Source organism: Falco punctatus (assembly GCF_963210335.1).
Source record: "Falco punctatus genome assembly, chromosome: 5".
Lineage (NCBI taxonomy): Eukaryota > Metazoa > Chordata > Aves > Falconiformes > Falconidae > Falco > Falco punctatus.
In genome coordinates, this window is record NC_137584.1 from 66,313,840 (window position 1) to 66,336,098 (window position 22,259).

The window sequence follows — 22,259 nt, forward strand, 5'->3', positions numbered from 1 at the left end:
TAATAGCGGGTCCAGAACAACTGAAGGAATGCCAAATACAGCATCCAGAAATAATTTTTATGCTATTTTTCATAATCCTGTTTACAGAAGAAATAAAAAGCATCTGACAGAACTAGCATAGCACTGGGGTAATTACTAATGGCATATATTCAGTATATGTCATCTATTTTTAACAAGCCCACAGTAATCTTAAAACATCTTAAAACGGCACTTTATATAACTAGAATAATCATATGTGCCAGAGCTTACCAATCTTTCAAGTAAGCAAGTGTCAGCTGTGGTGGCCAAAATTACTGATTGCAGAGGTTAAACTGCTTCCCCTTTATTTGTTACTGTTAAATCCATGTTAGCTCTTACTCATTTCTTTGTTAAGTACAATTGCTTACAGATTAATTGTTTATTCTAAAGTTTTACCCGAAATGTAATCTAAATTGATCGGTCTGTTCTTCCTCAATTCCTCCTCTTTCTTCTAAAGACAGGTGCCCTACAACCTTGCAATCGTACATAACTTTTCCAAGAATCCTAGAGACATTACCCCTTCCGACCTTTTGTAAGCACCAAAGGGTAAATTTCATCAGGCCTAACTGGTTTGAAGATACTTATATCTTCTGCAGCTCATTTGTTAGTGATAAAAGAACTCAGGTTGAAGTAGAGATTAATCATCTGATCACAGTTAACCCTTTCAGAAAAAAGCAAAAAATGGCATTCCACACTTCAGTATTCACAGTGGCACCTGTCAATAATTCTCATTATCTGAGCACTGCAGCAATTAGTTCCTTATTGTCTTCTCACAATTAACGTACTATGGAAAGTTTTATTGTTTCTTTTTATGTCCCTTTCTAGTTGCATCTCATTTTGTGCTTTGTTTTTTCCTGATTTTGATTTGATGTGCTTGCTACCCTCTTATCATTGCTAAATGAGACCTACTTTCTATTTTTCTATGGTATCTTAACATAAACCTTATGATTTAACCAAGTTGCTCTCTTAAAACACTTTTTATATCCTTCTGTGGGATACAGAACTATACCCCTGTCGTTTCATTCATACTGAGAAGTAGCTTTCTTTTTCTTGGCAAGACTAATGGATCCTAACTGAATGTCATTCACCAACATCCCCATCTTTTTTTTACCCACCTGTATGGAAGAAGAAAAAAAATAAATTCCTAAAGCCTGAACTAACCCATGTATAAATGAATTAAAACATTTGCCTCTGTCACTTGCATCAAAACCTACTCATTTCCAGAAAAAGTCCACAGCTTTATCTTAACAGTACATGTAAAGTAACAGCATTTCCTCAAGTACAGCACAGCCATCTACCCTTAGCTGCTAAACTGCTGTACTTGCACTAACCTAGAATTTTGCTAAACAATTTACATGCTGTTTTTCTTCAAATATAGTAATTATAATCTCAGCTCTGCTAATCCTCCCTGGCATTAACATAATTTAACCAGGCACAATCCAACTTGTTAAAGTCCATGTACTAATACTGAAGGAAAAAAAGACGTATAAGCAGTGAATCCTTCTTTCATATATGCCTTCATCAGTTAAGTTTCAGGTCTTAAGCCTCTGCCACAAGACATCGGCAATACCATCCTCTTCGGGTCAAGAAGATGAATGCTATCCCTGAATAAGAGAAGCAGGCAGTCTCCCAAGTGAGGAATAGGTTCTTGTATCCATGTATTTAATATGATCACTCTGTAGGACCCACTTCCACTTCTTTTTACCTAGGCTCCATATTTTTGCTAGCATCTAATGTCATCAAGACAAATTTTTATGAATATTCTTATGGACTAACCACTAAGAGCTTTCTTTCACCTTTGCTGACACAACCCCCAATTCACAAAGTCTGCAAGAATTGGAAGCAAACAACTGATGAATCAGAAAAGAGAACTGAAAAAAAGCAGGCAGTCTCTTTTGACTCGTTTATATTGACTTTCTAATTTTGGTCAAAACAGTATCAGCCCAGCAACAGCTCTACCCAATCAGCCACCAGACAAACAGGTACGGTACAGCAATCAACTGATATTTTGAGCAGAGTGATCTCAACTGTGCTTTCCACCTACAGGCTAGCAAAACAACCTTATAAAACACTTCTTTTTAGCTGAGCACATCCGGTTTTAATAGCACATTACCAAAGTTACATTATCTTCCAGTGAAAATTTAACTAGCAGAGTGAAAGAGAAAAGCTGGTACAACTTCTCCTGAGTAGTATAATACTCAAGGTTTTGTATTATTTTTGGCAATATTTTTTTAAAATGCTTATGGGGTAAGCACTGCAAGAGTAAGAAACATGAGCTTAGAAGTGCTGTGTGAAGAGAAATACATGTAAAGATGAATGGCGTTTTGAAACTGCTTACAAGACTAAACCTGTACAAGGCCCATGAGCCTTTCTGTACATATAACAAAAAAATCAGTTTAACAAATGAGATTATTATGCATTTCCAAATGTTTGGACTGTCAACTGCATATGGAATTTCAGACATTTCGGCACACTTACAGAAAATTTAAATTATCAGATAAATTTATATCATATGGAGGGTTTACCATGTATGACACTAAAGACAAATTAGATTAAAGACAGGAATTACACCAAAGTTATTTCATTTTTTTATAACTAGACACTCATGTGAGACATGCTGTCCAGAGAGTGTACCCAAACCTGATTGGAAGATTATATATGAAACCACACAGCTTCACTTACATAAACAAAGAAGAAACGTATCAAGAAAAGCTTGAGAAAGAGAACTGTTTTTTTTCTTTGCTTCCAATCTGTGAAGGCACTGTGATATTTTTGTTTTTAAAGCAGTAATGGCACCACATGTTCCATCAGCATTTAACTTATTTTTCTGACAACAGGAACATACACATTCAATCACTGATATGAAAGATTTCTTTGCTTATCTACTTCTAGAAATCTTTTCCTTGCACGGCCCTTAGTAGCAAAGGTACCCAATGTACTTGCTGAGTCACAGAACTTGACAGCAGTTTATCTTGGCAATCAAAGTGTACCTGCCTTTCAGTGTAAAGCTCGATGAACAGCGGTTCAAATAGTACAGGTTTACTTATCAGTAGAAAAGGAAAGCCAATTAGGTCAGTAATTTTTAACTGAGATGAGATAAATAAGGGAGGGAAGTCCCTTCTAGAATTGTACATGTTGGCCAAGTACCTGTTAGTCTGTTTTGGTATCTGGACCCTCAGAAGGGGAGGGGTAGTATGAAAAAAAAATTCAGATGCCAGCAGCTGAGCTCCTATTGAATCTCCAGCTATAAATGAAATGTGCTTTCCATGTTATACAAACTTCAATGGAGGCAGTCAAAATTCTATCACCTGCCTAGCAGTATAAACTGCTGCTCATTCAAATCTAACTTACGCTTTGTTTCCAAATTTGTATTTCTGCTTTGTTATGTACCTATGTGGGAGTTTTCTTTGCAAGGTCTGATAGTCTACTTATGGACAAAATAACAGCAGCTATGCCACCCCAGAGCTAATCTCTTCCAAACACAGGAAGGATTTATCTTGAAGTGATATTCTGACTGTTAAAATTCCTGGTCAAACACAGAAATAACAACTGATCCAAAATTAAACTTAATTCAAAGAAGAAAGAAGGAGGAGTGGTGGGGTGGGGTGTAGAATAGCCTGGAAGTCTCAAAAGCAAATGAAGAAGTTCTTGACTGAGGGACCTGAAAAGAGAGGAGAAGCTTTGCCACAGTGAAAGCAGGGAGTACTTTTGTCAGTGAAGAGGGAACCTCCTTTCCCACAAATATGAATGCATTTGAGGAAAAGGAAAGGCCAGCAGAAGAATGTAGTTATATGTCTGTGTAACACACGCCACAGGGCCCTACCTAGTAATTTCTACACTCCAAAATGTGATCTGTTTAAGTAAACTTTTCAGAAAAGGGTTCATTTGCACTTAGTGACTTTTAGCAATGAAGAACTCATGTCCTTAGGTTGGTCTGTTGACATCAGGAGATCTGGGAAAGGTAATAAAGAAAAGCAAGCACATTGTCACCAGAACAATATTTGATGAAAAGCAGTGTACGCTCTCTAACAAAAAACATTTCAGAAATGACTAATTGAAAAAAAAGTTGAAAACCATATCCCCCATGATATTGCTCCCATGATTACTGATCCCTCTGGTTAAAATCTTTATTCTTGATGCCAAAACGGCACAGAGTCACTGCTCAGAGACCAATTATGTCTTTAAGCAGCAAAGGTATTTATTTCGTGCCACACTGGGGAGCTAGCCAATTCGCACTGGACAAACCAGCTCCAAAGTTTTCAGTGAAAAGTTAGGTGTTTTATACAGTTTTCATGAGAGGTTACACAACATCTTTACATACATACTCATTTGATTTTGATACCTATTCATTCCACTCACAATAGGTGGGATCTAGGTGGAGTAGACCCTTCAATTTTCTTTGTTCAATGATTTCCTGACTTGATGGTCTCCTCATCTCCTTCAGGTGCCCACCTTATCTCTTCTAATTATTCAGAGTACATTCAGTGGAACCTTTTCTAGTTATTCAGAGTACCTTCCTTTCTCAACACAAACAGAGCATCACCCAGAGCATTGTACCAAACTCATCCTGACTAATCTTTTTAAGACCTTGTTCTGTTTCATTCTTATTACTAGTTTGAATTTGTACAGCTTCAGCCACTATTTCTTATCTCTTTTTTCCTAGATTAAAGGACGGTCTAATAACAGAAATGTCTTCCTTGTGCAGATTCTATTAATAAGCAACTTGCTAATGGTCTGACCCTTGTCATTGCTAAATTAATTTACTTAATCTTGGGGTATTTTTGAACTCTAATCATTCCTTTAGCTCTTTTCAGAGCTGTTCCCAAGATTTCAGCATATTTTGTAGAAATTAATACCAAAACCTAAGACAAAATATTTTAGTGAATGTCTGTCACATCAAGGATTAATATTTTCTTATTATTATTTGATATTCCAATGTTTACCTATCTACTAATTACATTCATTCTCTTGTATCTGATACAACAGAACAGCAGGTTTCCATATGATATGTGACAATGAAGGCTAGTTCACTACGAACTCCGAGCTCTACATTCCTGATTGTTCACAGAGTACATATCACATACTCTGCACTGTCCTCATTTTTGCTTTTTCTTTCAGACACAAAAAAAAAAAATCACAACCAAAGTATTAGGAAGATGCAAATACACTTTCAGCTCAGCATAATGTCAGAAATCATCATACTGTAGGGAAATGGTGACTTTCTGAAGTTATTCAGATTTATCAGCAGGGAGATTCCTTCAAAGCCACCGAAAATTTAACCTAAAATGGATACTTTCTTCTTGAAAAATATGTTAATTCAGAGAGAATGAATGATCAGAATATGCATATGCACACACCAAACATAGGACAAATATCTTACATTTTTTTTCTTTAATAGTCAATTATCATATCCTCTTCATAGATTTTTCTTAAATTGTCTAAGACACTGTTATAATGTTGGGCTAGAGGGAGGAGGAATATAACTGAAAATATGTATTTGTGAATGTAAGAGGAAAGAGCTACATTATCTATGCAAGTTCTTCAAAGGGTAACCTTGACAAGCATTTCAGCAGAACTGGTGGCATAAACAGCACCCACTCTCCTTTCCATCCACAATTTGGTTCCTCTCCCCATATTGTTTCCTCAGTATTTGTGAACAAGAAACTATTTGTGTGGTTATTCAACAAACTAGACTGGAAAGCAATGCAGGTGACAACCCAGCAAAGGACTGGGGTTCTTTTTTTCAGTTTTAAAGTTACTGGAAGCCAGGTCAGTTCTGTGACATGATGTATCACGCTGTCACACCAACAGCTGTCCTCAGCCCAAATGAGTGATGGCACAGAGGGGAAAAGTGAGTAAACGAAACACAAAGAACACTGAACACCAACACTGATGACTATTTCTTCGGAGGCAAGGTATCGATACGGAAACACAGCACCACCCCCACCACCCCTAATAAAAATAATCTTAAATTTTTTGGTATCTCATAGGACTATGATGTCACTGAGCAGAGCATCAATACTACTCTCAAAGCATTTAAGAGGCAAACATGGATATCTGAACTAAACATAGCTGCAGCATTAGACTCTGCTGTTAAGAGCCTGTGGTTGCTTTGGGTATTACATGACTTACATTAAATGACTGACTGAAACATACAGATAGTGGGTTCCTGGGAGCTCATCACAGAATTCTCCACATGCCAGGCAAAAAACCAGGAAGGTCAGTCACTGCATGCAGATAAGCTTTTGCCTAATAAACCAAGCCAGAAACAAAGTGGAGAAATTCTCTGCATTTACAGGCCCCGTCTGTGACAACCTTCCCCACTGCAGCAATACTGGGCACAAAAAGGACATTCAACAGCCCAGAAATGTGGGCTCCCTTGGAGGGAAACAAGAAAAGGTCTCACAAGCAGCAGCCTGCTTTCTCACAGAAGACTATAAACTGATTGGGGACCCACTACCTAGTAGATGCATTTGGGAAGAAAGCTGGGCAGATTCAGGAACAGTGAACCCAATAAATGCGGACATATCCTTAGAGAGGATGACAAGCCAGCATCAGTCTATTCTTCATTTAATAAATTGTTTCTGACAACTGACTGTTAAGTCAAACAGATAAAGCAGCACACAAATCATAACTGTAAATTAGTGCAGTTCTACTAGCTGATGCAAGAGATGCAAAAATAATAACAAATCTTTTCAAACACATCAGGACCAGAAAGCCTGCCAGAATCTGGAGAACTAGTTGATGACCAGGATAAAACAGGAGCATTCAAAGAAGAAAATGTCACTGCAGAGAAGCTAAATGAGTTCTTTGCATTGATTCATGCCCACTATGAAAGTGACTGGCGAGATCTCAACGCTACAGCCTTCTCTGGGAAAGACCCATCAGAGGATCTGTCCAAAACTGAAGTAATTGCAAACAACTTGAAGGAACAAACTGGCAAAGCAAACAGTAACAAATCACCAGGACTGGATAATCACTGCAGAGTTCTAAAAACTAATTAATTAAATCGCTTAATTACTAACAGTGATATGCAACTTCTCTAAACTGCCTTGATGCCTAAGGACTGGAAGGGTAACAAACATGAAAAGGATCCAAGTGGGATTCAAGTCTGGTGTCTGTAGCAGATAAATTAGAAGGGACCACAAAAAAGTAACAATAACATCAGTGGACAGTTGGATAAGCGCAAGGAGCTTTAGAACTACTAAGTTCTGACTTAACCAATTCTTAAGTGGATTTGAAGGGATCAACAAACATGCATAAAGACAACCCATCTGATACCACCCATGTGGCTTTCCAGGAGACCTTTGACAAAGTCACTCACTAAAATCCTAGTGAAAATAAGTTGTCATGCTAAGTCATGCTGTAAGGGAGAATGTCCTGGTATAGAAAAATGATTACAGAAGGAAATCTGGAAAACAGCAGCTCCTGCAGTGGTGGAAGATGACCGGCGGAAGTCCATATGGTTCTGTGCTGTGACCTGTTGTGTTCAACTTATCCATAAACAACATGGAAAAGTGGGTGACAGCAGTGATAGGCAAGAGTTTGCTGATGACACAAACATATTCAAAGTAGCAAAGATGAAGGCTGAAGAGCAGAAGAAGGACTGGTAGTCAGCTGGTCATAAAATAGCAGAAGAAATTTAAGTGCAGATAAACATGAAATGATGTGTGTAGAAAAACACAGAGCAGACATACCTTCAGGTATAAAACTACAGCCTTTGAACCAACCTGGAGAGCAATCTTGGGGTTAACAACAGATTCCTCATGAGGGTTTAATGCTCACAGGAGGTCAAGAAAGCAAATAAAATATTGGGAATTATTGGGAAATAAACTTACGCAGGCATGCAAATCTACCATATGGCCCCATCTTAATTGCCAGCGTGTTCTGGTTTCCTCATCTCAAAAAAAAAAACCAGGAATAAGGATTGTAAAAAGTTCTGAGAAAAACAACATGGATGCACAATGGTATGGAATAGCCTCTATACCAGAAAGGACAAAGTAAGCAAGGATTCTTCAGCCTGGAAAAGAGGTAACTCGAAGAGGCTATGATAAAAGTCTAGAAACTCGGGGGTGGTGTGAAATGAATGATGGGATTAAATATTCACTGATGATAACTCTAGAAAGTCAGGGGTGGTGTGAAATGAATGACAGGATTAAATATTCACTGACTTTTCAATACAAGAACCAGAACGTATCAAGTAAAGACAATAAAGGCCAAATTCAAAACAAGCAAAAGTAATTACTCGTGCAATGAGTAGTCGCTATGGCAACTCCTTGCCAATGGATGTTCAACATATTAGAAGTTTGTACGGGGTAGAGGGGAGACTGTAAAATGTCATGGAAAAGAAGTCAACTGAGTTTTATTTCATACACAGAGAACCACAGCTGGCTGAGGAAGCTTCCAAACTGCAAAGAGCTAGAGGTTTGGTAAGTGTACATAGAAAGCATCACATATAGTTGGTCTGTGTTTACTGTTCTCTAGGCATCTGATTTTCATCATTGCCAAGTATGGATAGTAGGCTGGATGAATCTTTCATGTGACCCAGTGTAATTATTCTTTTCCTGAATAGGCAACTGCTGCATCCAGTGATGTTAGCTACTTAACAAATGTTTCCTAATTAAAAAAGTAGGCTGCATTAAAGTATAATGGGACTTCTCTATACAACAGGCACAAGATTTCTTCTATGCAAATTTTAGTATCACACTCTGTGCTTGTGCACTTCGGATTGAAAACAGACTCCTAACTGTACCCTGATAAAAGATTATATGGAAGTTGGCAGGGCCCCAGTTACCAAAAGGTAATGCCTGGTAATGCCTGACTTACCGACAGAAGTTACTGCCCTATTTAAGCAATCTCCCTGCCGCAAAAATGTGGCCTCCTTGTGACTTATGACGTTAACCACAGCCTGAGAAAGTCATCCTTTATATAGCTTATCTGAAGAACTTGGAGATGATAATGATATGGGAAAGGGGAACAGCATCTTGTTAAACAATTTCTGGAGATGGGCAAAAGCCTATAATGCTGACGAGAAACAGAAGAATGCAAAAATCATCCTGCAAGATAGAGGATCTACAAGAACACTTCTCACAGCTTTCATGGCATATGGCAGCCACCAAGGACTTTTTTGTTACTCCACACAAGTAAGTTCCAAAAGCAACCACGAGTGAAGTCCAACAGAACATGTACCTCAAATATGTAGAAGAGCACAGCTGAATTCCCCAGTCCTACCTTGCAGATCCAGCTTTTCCAATCTTCTGAACTCCTCTCCTTACCTAAGACTATGACACATGGATTTTAATAAGTCTTGCCAACTCAATTTCCCCACAAGTCTTTCTCACAGAGTTAAATTAATACTCTCCCATTCCTTCTGACTCTTTTACCCAAGAGAGAAAACGAGCTGAGAAAAAAAAAAGAGCTAAAACTGCAGTGTGGTGAAAAGAACAGCGACTATTTAGATGGCAGTTGTGGAATTCAGTGTGTGGAGTGGCAGCAAGCCATTAATCCTACTTCCAGTGCTCACATTTTTATTTTCACAATATTTAATGCTTTTTTTTTAAAAGTCAAAGTTACAAAAACACATGAGAAAGTCTAAAAGCTCAGGGTTTTTTCCCCAGCATGTTTCTAGCTGCCATGACTGCCAGCAAAAAACCCTGATCCCACAAAATTTGCAACATGAAAATTCAGAGAACACACATACTTCCTTTCTTAACTTATCAGATCTTAGTCCGAAGGATTTTTAATGCTTTGAGTTAATACTGATTTATCTACCTCTTCACTTCTTCCCACAGCAGACAATTTTACTCACACTGCTATTACTTGTTTTCTTTTCAACACATACCAACTCACGCTGTAACTCACTAGCTGTCAGCTTTTTAAAAGAAAGATTAGCAGTGCCAACTACACTTCAGGAAAAACATATGCACTCCTCACAGCTCAAGTGTTTATTATATACTACAGAAAAAGTGGTACACTACATTATCTATGTCCCTTTTCTGCAGGGCTTCACTAAGCCGACAACTGACAGTTGCATGCTTGTTTAAAAACTGCTGTAAGAATCATTATTTTGAAGACAATGCATATATAGTCATCACATAATAACTAAGTTTTTTAAAGATAAACTATATCTTTAATAATTTGTATTTTGATAAAACAACTGACAGTTTAACACAAAAAGCAATACTAAACTTGTGAAGACAGACATACCTTAGAATCGCTTAATAAAGTAGACAAATGAGAAGTTAAATTCTGAACACTACCTGACAACAAACAATTTGAATTTATATATGAACCTGCAATTCGTTATGACACAAAGCTATTATCTCAGGAGCCTAGAAAAGTTCCCCTTAAAATTACAGATGAAGATTGAGAGGAAGATGTTACTCGATTTAAACTCCTTAATCCCAGTCCCATCATTTGTTGAGTTTTTAATACAGTGCTCACAAGGAAAAATAACTACAGATCTAGTAAAATATAATTTAATATTTCTCCTACTATTTACACAGCATTTACATAGTGTTTTACTGAAATGTCTTTGAAGACTATACAATGAAAGAGCAACCTGAACCTACAAATACTGTTATGCCGCAGAAATATTCATCAACATTTAGGAGAATAGAAACGACTTAATCTTTATTCCTCTTCCATGTGTATTATCACAGAAAACAGGGATGCAGGTAAACAGCAACAGGAAAGGGAGAAATTATTTTTGCATTTGGCAAAGTAAAGAATAGATTGTTCAGTGCAGCTGATCTGGTTACCTTCATTAACTGCCTCTAACAATAGTGGCACGAAAGATCTCCTTTCAACTGTTCTCCAGGAAATTACTAACTTTGGGACAAATTGTATAGAATAGATAAATATCCTCAAACTAGTTTAGATGCTGGAGCAGCCAAAATAGTTCATTACTTTTAATAGTAAACTTAATGTGACTTAATGTTCTATATTTTGAAACCTTGTTCCACCTTTGAACATCTATGCTTGACACAAAAATTATTTTCTTCTTAAATGTTACCTGAGAGAGCAATTTGCCATACATGGGACACTCCACTCCTAGCAACATAGCGATCTTTAAAACTGTGATCCTGCACCAAAGATCCAGAGCCTGGTGCTCCAGTGAAGGTAGGAAAGAACACTATGACACAGCAGGACAATACAGCAACACCTGACCTCTGCAGTTCTAATTAAGCTGGTAGCAAATATACTCCTATAATTTTACTTTGTAATACAAGGCATTTTGACAAACTCTAAACATCTGTTGCTAGGTGAATGTCCCAAATGCGGTATTCCAGGCATACTGTTTTCTCTGGTAGAGCAGCAAGAGATTCGGACACCTCATACAGTTATCAAGGAACAAATTTTCCTCTGCTTTCCAATTGCTTAACTCTGGAAAATTCACACTTCTTTTGCAGGGGAGAAAGGTAGGAGAAATCCCAACAATTTCCTACTATCAAATAGTCAAATGAACTATTTGCTTTTAAAAGTATTTTTTAAAACTTAGAAAAATAATTACGTACTCAAAGGACCGTTTCTACACATGCAAAGGGTAGACAAGTTAATCAACTATCTGTCCACTGTATTGCTTTGAATTTTTAATCTAAATGATTTCATTTGAATTATTTACTACTTAGAAATGCTGTCAACCATTTAAAATTTTTATTTGCTAAACGCATAAAAGTAGGTCACTGAAAACAAGCTTATACACAATAATACACAGGCACATCAGAGGATTAATATATAAAAATCAAGAGATGAAAAAACTGACCTGCTGCTTCTGGTGTTTGTTTAGTAGGGCTAAAAATAAGATGTAACATCTGGAGCAGTCTGCTAAAGCTGCACAGAAGTCATTGTAGGAAGAAAGTTTGCTACGAAGGTACAAAAACAAAACACAAATGAATGAAATCATATTTTTCCACGAAAGACTTTTTAAAAAAATCACTCTGCTTTTGACTCTCAGAGCTGCATTTTCAAACAAATGAAATGAATGCCAATACTCTGAGTCCTGGTAAAGGCATAAGCAGTTACATAAGAGCACAACAGAAGCCTAGCTATCCTTGCCACAGTAAATTACAGGAAGAAGCAAACATAAGGAGCTCCCTAACCTGCTTGCCATATGGGCACAATATGCTAACACTAGCACTTCTTAGTGTTAAATGGGACAACTGTAATTTCAAGATGACATGGGGAGTCAGACAGGAGAGGAAATAAAGGGTCCCTTCCTAACGTGCGTCTAGTAGAGCAGCACTAACACTAACCAGCAACAGCACTAACAGTACATATCTCACCAACAAACAGAGAGAATGAACCTTCTTGCAGTCGTGATTTTATCCCTGCATATTCCCTAACATCTGCTTCAGTCCTACACTGCCCACCTTGAGCATTACAAAAACAGAGAATTGGACATGCTTTGGTCATACCAGAAATACTGCAATAACAGAACAAACTATGATATACTCTTAATTCCCATGTAGTCACCAGCAAATATCTGTGTTGATGTTCATTCAATTGCAACCAGCTACAGTAAGGTTTACAGACTAAGAGAAATTAATAATCTGAATAGTGCTCAAACTCAAATCTGTGCTCTGTACTGCATAGCATGATTTTTTGGGGGGGGTGACTGTAACTTCCAGGAAGCTAGTTAAATTGATTTTATGGCTAATTTGTATTCCCCAGAGGATGCAGTTCACTAAACTTAAGAAAAAAACCTGAAGCAGTAGCAAACTTTAAATAAGACAAATTACTTTTGCTCCATATTGAATTCTAGATCAAGTAAATGTCCTTGTCAGAATAACAGTGTAAGCACTGATTACATTTAATTACAAACCCATTAGCCCACTTTTCACGGTATTTTCCAAGTAAAAGAAATGTTCTCTCCTCAGAAGAAGTAAATACGCTCAAAGTGCTGTAATCATTGCTCAAACACAACTCATGTTTAGGAACAATATTAGAAAGACATATGCGGACAGGGTGGCATGGAACTGAGGAAGCTCACATGCTTTACAGGTAACACAAGGAGCAAAGGACCAGATTGGCCTGTTTTCGGCTGTGGAGAGGAAAGAATGACAGTCCCTCAGGTAGCTGCTCTTCAAAGCACAACCCCATCTCATCTAGCAAGGAGAACGTGATGGGTAATTTGGAGGGGCTGAACAGGAAGCGCAGTCCATAGCAGAATCTCAATGAACGTGGAGCCACAGGCAACATGACCCAATACAACAGCAAAGCAGCAGTGGCAAATACTTCATCCAGAATAGCATTCATAAATTCTGCTTATAACCAACTCCTTAAATTACCAGAAGTTGATTTCACAACTTCTTAAAAATCCTTGAACTGTTTGCAAGTCCGCTTAGCACTGGATACTGCAAGCTGGTGCTTGGTAACTGAAAGATTTTTGACTGAGAAACTACTGAGACTGCCAAAAAGATCTTTCGGGGTGATTCACACATACTGATCTCCCTCTAAAAAACACATCTTGGGAAGCAGCCACTGAGCTGCTCATAAAACTCAGATTCTTTCAGCACTTCCATCTGCACACTCAAGCCATGATCCCACAGATTAATCTCCTCAAACACTCTGTGACAGCTCAAAACAATGAACACTGGTCATATTTTCTCTCTTTTGTATTTTATTTCACAATACACAGTCCCCAATATAACTTAGGCTTGTGTAATTTCTCTCATTCATTTCTTAAAAACATGGTCTAAAACAGGATTAATAAATACTTAATAATTCATGCAGCTTTAAAATACAAGAAATGGTACTTAAAAAACCTCAGTCAGAATCTGTGGGATCAAACAATGATACAATCCAACAAAATATTTTTCATAGAGACAATGAATCCAAGTTTGTATGGGTACAATTAAACAATCAGTATGAATAAAGACACAATTATCATACAAAATCATTACAAACTACACAGAGCTTTTAAAAAAACACAATTCAATGTAAATCTTCCAATTTCAGTGCTTGATCCTGCCCTCTCTGAGGTCACTTGAAGCAGTAACACTGACCTGACTGCACACAGAAACAGTACCATGTTCGATACATACCTGAATATCCTGACAATATAGGTGCATACATCCTTATCATCCATACGCTGCTCTAGCGCCACGCAGAGCTCTGAGACCGCACCGCTGTGCATCAGCAGGCGTCTTGCTGGAGGTAAGTCAGCCAAGTTTCGCAATGTAGCTGTCAGCTGCATATAGAATATTCAAAGACTTATTAATCACATTTACAGCAGAACCCACCCTGTTTTGAAAATTTAATAAAGCTCAGATCACATTTATAATGTCTGTGACAGTCTGAATGCTCTGTTAACGTTCTGCGAGTATCTATCAACCAATAAATTATAACAGGAAATGTCTAAGTAACAGAACTGTATATACTGAAATAACTGTTTGAAAATGAAAGATTAATAGTGGTCTTTGCCTGCACGTAACCACCTCCTTTGAGGGAAACATGGTCTTTTGTATGTTTTAAGATCTTGTACACATGTATACAATCATACACCAAATGGAAATTAGGTGAAATGATGTGGATAAAGTGATTTTTTGCATATTGTCTGATTTTGCAGATTTAAATTTAAGTCTTACAAATTAATACTGGTACATAATACATATTTTGACAATAACTACAAGTTGCAAACAAAGATGAAATAGTTTAAAAAAACAAAAATATTTTTGTTGAAAAATATTGAAGTTAATCAAGAGCAAGAGAACTCCACTATTCAAACAGTAAAAAAATGGAAAACTTAAGTCCTCAAGTTTATTTTGGAGAAACTAAAGTATGTTCAGAAGATACTGTTCTATTTCAAGGAGTTTTAAGCATAAAATATCTATCACTTGTAGATACGCAAAATTAATCAACTATCTCATATCTGAAATGTTCTGGTTCTCTTCCAAGGTAAAAGTATTCAAGTGTCAAGGTCAGGCAGGCAATGACATATAAGTTAACAGTTGATCTAAACCAGAACTTACTATAAAATTAATGCAAAGTCATTTAATCCTATGCCAATATGGGAATTCTTCAAATTTTCCTTATTCTAAGAGTAGGGTATTTAAGTTCAATTTGGTTTTAAATATAGTGTGACAAGGCATAAAGAATATCGGTTCAAGTTGTTTGTAATCACAGAAAACTCTAGAAATTAAGTATTTTATCACTAATTGGACTGCTTGTCCAGTGATATGTAATTGCTGATTTTAAAGGAAAAATCTGACAAAGAGCAGGGTAAGTTGTTGTGTTTGAGGAGCTTTTTGCTCATAGGATTCTATGCACTACTCTGTCCATCCTCCAGCAGCTTTCAAATTTGCTGTCCTATTTTGACAAATTTGACAAAAGTGTACATCTTCAGTTACCACACGATGTTCTGTAATGGAACAATAGGAGAGGGAACAATATGTTAAAATGGAGAAGCAAGGTACAGAGGGAAAAAAGTTATTTGATAATGTGAATGTGATCTATGAATGGATTTAAATTCAGCACTAAATATGAAATCTACACTATGTTCAGAATAAACAGAAAGTGAACCTGTGGATGCCATTTGCTTCATATTGCTCATATTTCAAGACGACAGCTGGAGGTTTTTGTTATTTTAAGTAAACAACTCCAAAAAATACATTCCTAGATCTGCATTCTGTCACAAGTCACAATGCTTCAAAAATCAACACAATACTGGAGAAGTATGTTAAAATAAAAATATTCTGATCAATTACTTTGCTATTTAAAAGTTCTGGTGCAAAAATTCCTGCCAAATGGAATACACACAGAAGACTCCATTCAGCACTCCCATACAAGATGTTCTCAGTCAGTCTAGGATGATGTCCTGGTTTCAGCTGGAATAGAGTTAATTTCTTCTCAGTAGCTGGTACAATGCTGTGTTTTGGATTTAGTATTTGTTGAGCTCTAGCTAAACTTCACAACGAAGAAAAGGATGGACAAACCACATATTAAAAGTGTTGTTGAAACCCAAACCAGGGCTTTCACTGCAGCAAAAAGACTTAGGTATTAGATGATGAAAAAAGTAAAAATCTTTATCAATAGATAATGGTGCAGAGGTCCTCAAAAAGAGAGTAGAATTTTTCACTGCCTGAGACAGATGTTCAAAATCCTCCCAGCAGTAAATGCTATTAATTGTGTGAGACATCCTCACACAAAGACAGGCTGGAAAGGAAAAGCAATGTAAAATAACGTATACACTTAAGTGTGCAAGACAATGAAACTCAGAAGTTCACAGAAGTATATATCCAGAAAAGAACAGTTAGTACGCAAGTGAAATTTGAAGAATACAAATTAAAAGATAAAAGAAGCTAGCCAGACAGCAGATGAATTCAAGAGATATTCCGATTGCTTCAATCAGACACCATGATTCAGGGAGAAATGCATAACTATTGGCGCTAGCAGTCCCCACCAGCCCTACTCCTTATGTTGCCATGTGAAAGATCAAATTCACCCAAACAGAAAATTTTACAGCAGACAAATGCTATTTTAAAAGAAGATGACATTTAAGTGCTTTTCAATTAAGTAACATGGAGTACTTGTTAAATCTTTACAGGGAGACTTCAAAAGCCTTGGCTTTTGAGTAAGCATTACCATATTTCATATAAATATAATCAGACTATTAGGGGAAGCAACATAAAATGAGTCAAAGGTGTCCTCTGTTTAATGTCCTCTATTAAGAAAAAAAAATTACAAACATTTTTATGCTTGTATTGTGGGATTTCTGCATAAAATCCATTGTGTAACAACGAAGAAATCAGAGAGAGACTTTATTCCCACAAAAAGGATCTGGCAAGATTATGTATAACACTGCCATCTGGTGATTGCGCAATTATATGGTTAAATAGGAAGAGCTGGTCTCAGTTAACTGAAATACTTCAGTTATCAGGATTAAGAGATGGCAGAGCTTCCCTCAGAGACCACTGTGACCATTTATGGTGTTTTTATCCTCCAATATAATTTGTTCTCTATTCCTGATGACTTGTATTTATTCATTTTTTCTGTATGTCACTGGACATTTGATTTTTTGCTGCAAGTTAAAGTATGCCACAAAAAATTCCTTTAATCTGAAGACATGGATCACAGAAGAAATTTTCTTTGATGCTATGTCCCTGAAAACAGAAATATTCCTGTGTCTACAATGACTGAACAATTAACTCACATGGAAGAAATGGTGCACATTGACGTACTTTTGTTGAATAAACTGATACAAGAAAGTTGCACAGGAATTACTACTTTTCTCAAGAAGAAGAAAATTTAAGTCTGTACTACCATAGAAAAGAATACAAACAAGTGAAACAGCAACCTCAGTAAGAGACAGTTGTCAGTGTTGGTATTTCCACAAAATACTCGAGGCCTTCTTAGAAAACAGCCAGTCTATTCAAACTGTACAAAATAGTTCTCCTATACTTCCAATCACAGTGAAAACAGCAGAGATAACGACCAAAATAAAGTGTAAAACGTAACTTTTTCCTTTCACACATTTGCAAACTAAACGCTTGAGGTAAAGAAAATAAATGTATTCACATACAAATAATGGAAGAAAAAACATTTCTGCCAAGTTGTGAAGAAGTTTAGACAGCCAGTCAAACAGCTGAGAACAATCTGATTCATTAGTTTTATTACTTAGACATCATTTGTTATTTTTAAATGCCCTAACTGGCAAAAATTCTTTTTATATCTATTTAACATACGTTTCCATCTCTTTCTACTCAACAGGATTTCCATTACATGTAATACATGACTAATGCCAACAGCAGCCAGCAAATGTCAGTAATATGCTTTGCTTTTAACCATCCCCTTCCTGCTCTCAAAAGGATATTTTAAAACTATACAGACATGAAAAGAAATATACAGGACATGTATCTCTTATTTAGCTTTTAAAATGCCTACTTACAACATAAACGTCCACTCACTGAAATGCTGCACAGCTTCCATATGTGAAGCATCATACTCTTACTTCATCTAAGCTTACTTTTCTTATAGTTCAGGTGTTTCAAGTCACTGCCTATCACCTTGCAAATTACTGAAAACAGAATCTGTTCTGGACTCCCAGTCCCCCCTCCATACTTTTCAAGAGGGGATTTCTAACTAAACTGATAGCCTAAGGCAGCACTGCAGTAGTATCAGGATTTACAAAGTCTAACCAGCAGCATTCAAGAAAAATATGGTCATTAAAATCTTGGTTACATGCAGACCAGGAAAAAAGGCTTGAAAATCCCATATACAATTCTTGTATAACACAAAACAGAACAGATTACTTTAGAATTGTTTTGGAGTATTCACAGCACCACAAGAAAGCTAACACTCCCAATTCTAAAGATAGAAGTGTATAAAAGAGAATTTTGTGATTCATATAGGAACTTAATGACAGGACCAGATAGGAAAGAAAATAGGAACACGGCAAGTACAAAATATCCAGTTTCATCATATATTCTCCCAGTCCTTAGCAATTTGCCGCTTGGGACTTCCTTAGCCAAATGTAAGTATTAAGTCAGATCATTTCATTCAGTGCTTCGTAGCACCTACCAATCCATTTATGTCAGTATCAAGATCATACAAGCTGTTCTGGAGAGACAAACCTTATAACTCCACTGAAATAAACCAACAAAAATCAGTAATAGTAATGTGATGATGTAAGTTATTTGTTCTTCATAACTTCAAGTAGTATGAAACCCCTTGCGTGTAAGCTAGTAAAGAATTAAAGAGATCTGGCATAACTAGTAGAGAAACTTAGTGTAAATACGACTTCAGAAAGTTGTCCAATGTATTTTCTTATGACCTACCTAAATGACCTAAAATTACACCATTCACTAATCTTTACATCAATAATTTCCAAGACAAATGCCAGGAATCTACCTGGCAAATCAGTGACAAATACAAAAAGCCCACAACTCGTGCATAACTTAAGATTAGCTACAGAACCATATTTTTTAAAACACTAAGGTTTAAACAGTTTTAGGGCAAAGGATTAGTTTTCACAGCCGCCACACATCAAGGTGCCTCATATGTGAAAAGAGAGTTTTGAGCCTGCTGCCTTCAAAAATATTCAAAAAGTGTTGGCTTTTATAACTAGTTTTTCCTTAAATTACAGTTCTTCAAAAATACTGTCAAAGAAACATACCTGTATTTTCCTATGTATTCTTTTAAATGCGTTCTTCTTATAGTAAGAAGCTTTTTGTAATCTAGAGTACTGCTGAACTGGTTTGTATTCATTATTTCAGTTTAAAGAATTTAAACAGGGAACACATTTTTATCTGTTTATTATAATATCCAGAACACTATCAGCACCATAAGGTAGAAAGAAGAAACTAGTTTATTAGGTACCTAAAAATACTGTTATTAACTTCAGAATTTCTAAAGGCTTTAAAACTGACTACACAAAAATATCTATGATAATTAAATTTAGGTCCTGAACAACTTAATGTAAACTTCTTAAAAATAAGTCTATTCAAATATAGGTAAAACCTCTGTCATTGGAACACAGGGTTAGCTTATCTCCTCTAATTAAATTAATTTGTTCTTGAAGTGTGTACTTTTAGACATAAATGTAAATGCTAACCTGGACTAATAGGTGGCCCAAGTTGGAGAAATATGTGTCATTTTCTTTTATATTATTAATGTGCTTCATTATTTGCAGCAACATTTCAACAGCTCCTTTGTTGACCATTTCATTAAGTAGTACTGCATTTCCAGACATGAATTTTATAGCTCCCATGCAATACAGGAGAGCTTCATTATTTTTTAGTAGATCTTCAGTTCTCAGGACCTCCAACAAGCAATCTAAAAGGAAAATCATTATTCAGTAAGCCCAATATCAACATTTATATTTGATACAGTCCAGTCATTGAAGAGAGTAACAACTGAGGGGAAAAACCTCAGATCGAGCTCTTACATTTCTAATAAGTAGGCTAGAAAAATTGGGTATTGTATTGAGACCAAGAAACAATTATTGATGAATAAGTGAATGGGCCTCACTTTTCTTGTCCAAGGCTTCAAGAACCAGCACCAGTTGTAAACACATAGCAGCAATCATTGAAATCCTCAGTCACCATTTGCAAAAGTGATTGTGTGTGCCTGGAATTTTGTGTGCTAAACTTGAGACATTCTGAAGAGGTTTATTTGCACTACTTCCTTAAAAATCAAATGTCTTAAACCAGCTTAAATGGAGCACTAAAAAGCACAGGTGCCGAATTCAGATCTCATATTTGAAGTCTGTTAGTAGCCTTTTCAGATTTACTTTTTATGTAGGTAAAGTTCCTGTAAAAGTTTTGCTTTATGTTACCACTGTCAGATATCTGAAATGTTAAAATTAATAGTTGTTAGTGCAAGCACAGTGTATCTTTCATAGTCAAATTAAGACATTCTGAATTTGGTGGGTGTTAACTTAAATCACTAATCCTAACCAATTTTACACTTGTCAATTTCTAGTAACTGATTGAAACCAGTATTTACTTCTGCTCCCCCTGTTCCATCCAATTAAATAAAAACATTTTCCCGTCCCTTGTACTGGGCACTGGTGAGGCTGCACCTTGAATCCTGTGTTAGTTTTGGGCCCCTCGCTGCAAGAGGGACGTGGAGGTGCTGGAGCGTGTCCAGAGACGGGCAACGGGGCTGGGGAAGGGTCTAGAGAGAAAGTCTTATGAGGAGCAGCTGAGGGAACTGGGGTTGTTTAGCCGAGAGAAAAGGAGGCTCAGGGGGATCTTACTGCCCTCTACAACTGCCTGAAAGGAGGCTGTAGTGAGCTGGGTGTCGGTCTCTTCTCCCAGAGCACTAGCAACAGGATAAGAGTAAATGGCCTGAAGTTATGCCAGGGGAGGTTTAGATTGGATATTAGGAAAAATTTCTTCACTGAAAGGGTGGTCAAGCATTGGAGCAGGCTGCCCAGGGAGGTGGTGGAATCACCATCCCTGGAGGTGTTTAAAAAATGCATAGACATGGTGCTTGGTGATATGGTTTAGTGACTTGGCAGTCCTGGGTTAACGGTTAGACTTGATGATCCCAAAGGTCTTTTTCCAACCTAAATGATTCTATAATTCTATATGGGTGTATATGGATGAAGTATACACACTTTAGACTCTTGCTCAAACTCTCACCCTCACAAACTGTCTAGCAGTCACCTAAACCAGTTGGGTTGTGGCAATGTGAGAAATGAGTTTCAGGTCCTTGCTCTGCTCAGTATCAAACAGAGTCTCGAACACTAGCTGTCTATTTTGGGATGAACAGTTAGTTTATTTCTTTTACTGGAGCTGCTCCACTGCACATAAATAGTTCACAGGTCCAGAGGAAGAAAAAGAAATGGAATCTATAACCCAGTGACTGCAACAAGAATCTGGGTGATTATATTGATAACCTATGTCCACATCACCCAGCCTGGATAAGGTGGGTCCAAAACATAAGAATGAATAAACAAACAAACAAATCCCTACCAAAAATGTTCTTTCCTTCACTAGTTTTTAAAAATACAGGGAAAGAAAAGCAAGTGAAAGAGAAGCGAGCGATGATGGAAATAAGAGCAAAAACCCCAATACTTACACAGACATAGCCACTCAACTTGTCCAGATTTTTCTATGATGCTAATTTCTACAAAGTTGTAGTTTTCAGTGTCTGAAGTCAATTGAGCAATCTGAGATACTGTCTTTTTTTTTGAGTCCTTTCCTGTTGATCATACTATTGGAAAGGCTTATCTGGTCTTTATTTCTGACAACACTCACATACTAAGCTTTAAGACCATGAAGACTCTCATCTATTTAAGCAGATATACACATATGCTTTAAATTATGCATACACAATAAATGCTTGCAAGGTCAAGGCCTACATTAATAAAACACAATGAAGTGTTAACGAAAGGAATGACCATCAATCTATACTGAGTATCATTCACACGCTGTCATTTTCTTCATATTTCTCATACTTTCAAGGTGTGTATGGATGGCACAAATACAGTTACTATCACAAAAGAGATCTTAGAGCCGTTGCTGACAATTCTCCAAAACCATCGGCTCAATATGCAGCAGCAGCTAAAAAAGCCAATGATTGTTCTCAATATCCTTCCTGACAATGGCCAACAACACAGACAGCATTATTTCACTTCTATGAAATCTGGTGCAGACACATCTTGACTTCTGTAGTCAGTTCTGTTCTGTACATCTCAAGAAGGATCTGGAGCCAGAGAAGGTACAGAGAAGAGCTACTAAAACAACTGAGAGAATGACACAATACCCTTTCAAAGAGATGCTTCAGTCTGAAGA

At 36.9% G+C, this 22,259-nt stretch overlaps 1 protein-coding gene across 3 annotated transcripts in view; it reads right to left on the minus strand.

Moving 5' to 3' along the window:
- Window positions 1-22,259, minus strand: part of ARMC2 (armadillo repeat containing 2) — a 100,634-nt gene that overhangs the window by 12,716 nt on the left and 65,659 nt on the right. For all 3 annotated transcript variants that reach the window (XM_080389023.1, XM_080389021.1, XM_080389022.1), the window contains exons 11-13: window positions 19,571-19,791; window positions 14,064-14,209; window positions 11,783-11,882 (exon numbers count right to left, since the gene is read on the minus strand). In XM_080389023.1, coding sequence (XP_080245149.1) covers window positions 11,783-11,882; window positions 14,064-14,209; window positions 19,571-19,791 — 467 coding nt within the window. The remainder of the gene's footprint in view (window positions 1-11,782; window positions 11,883-14,063; window positions 14,210-19,570; window positions 19,792-22,259) is intronic.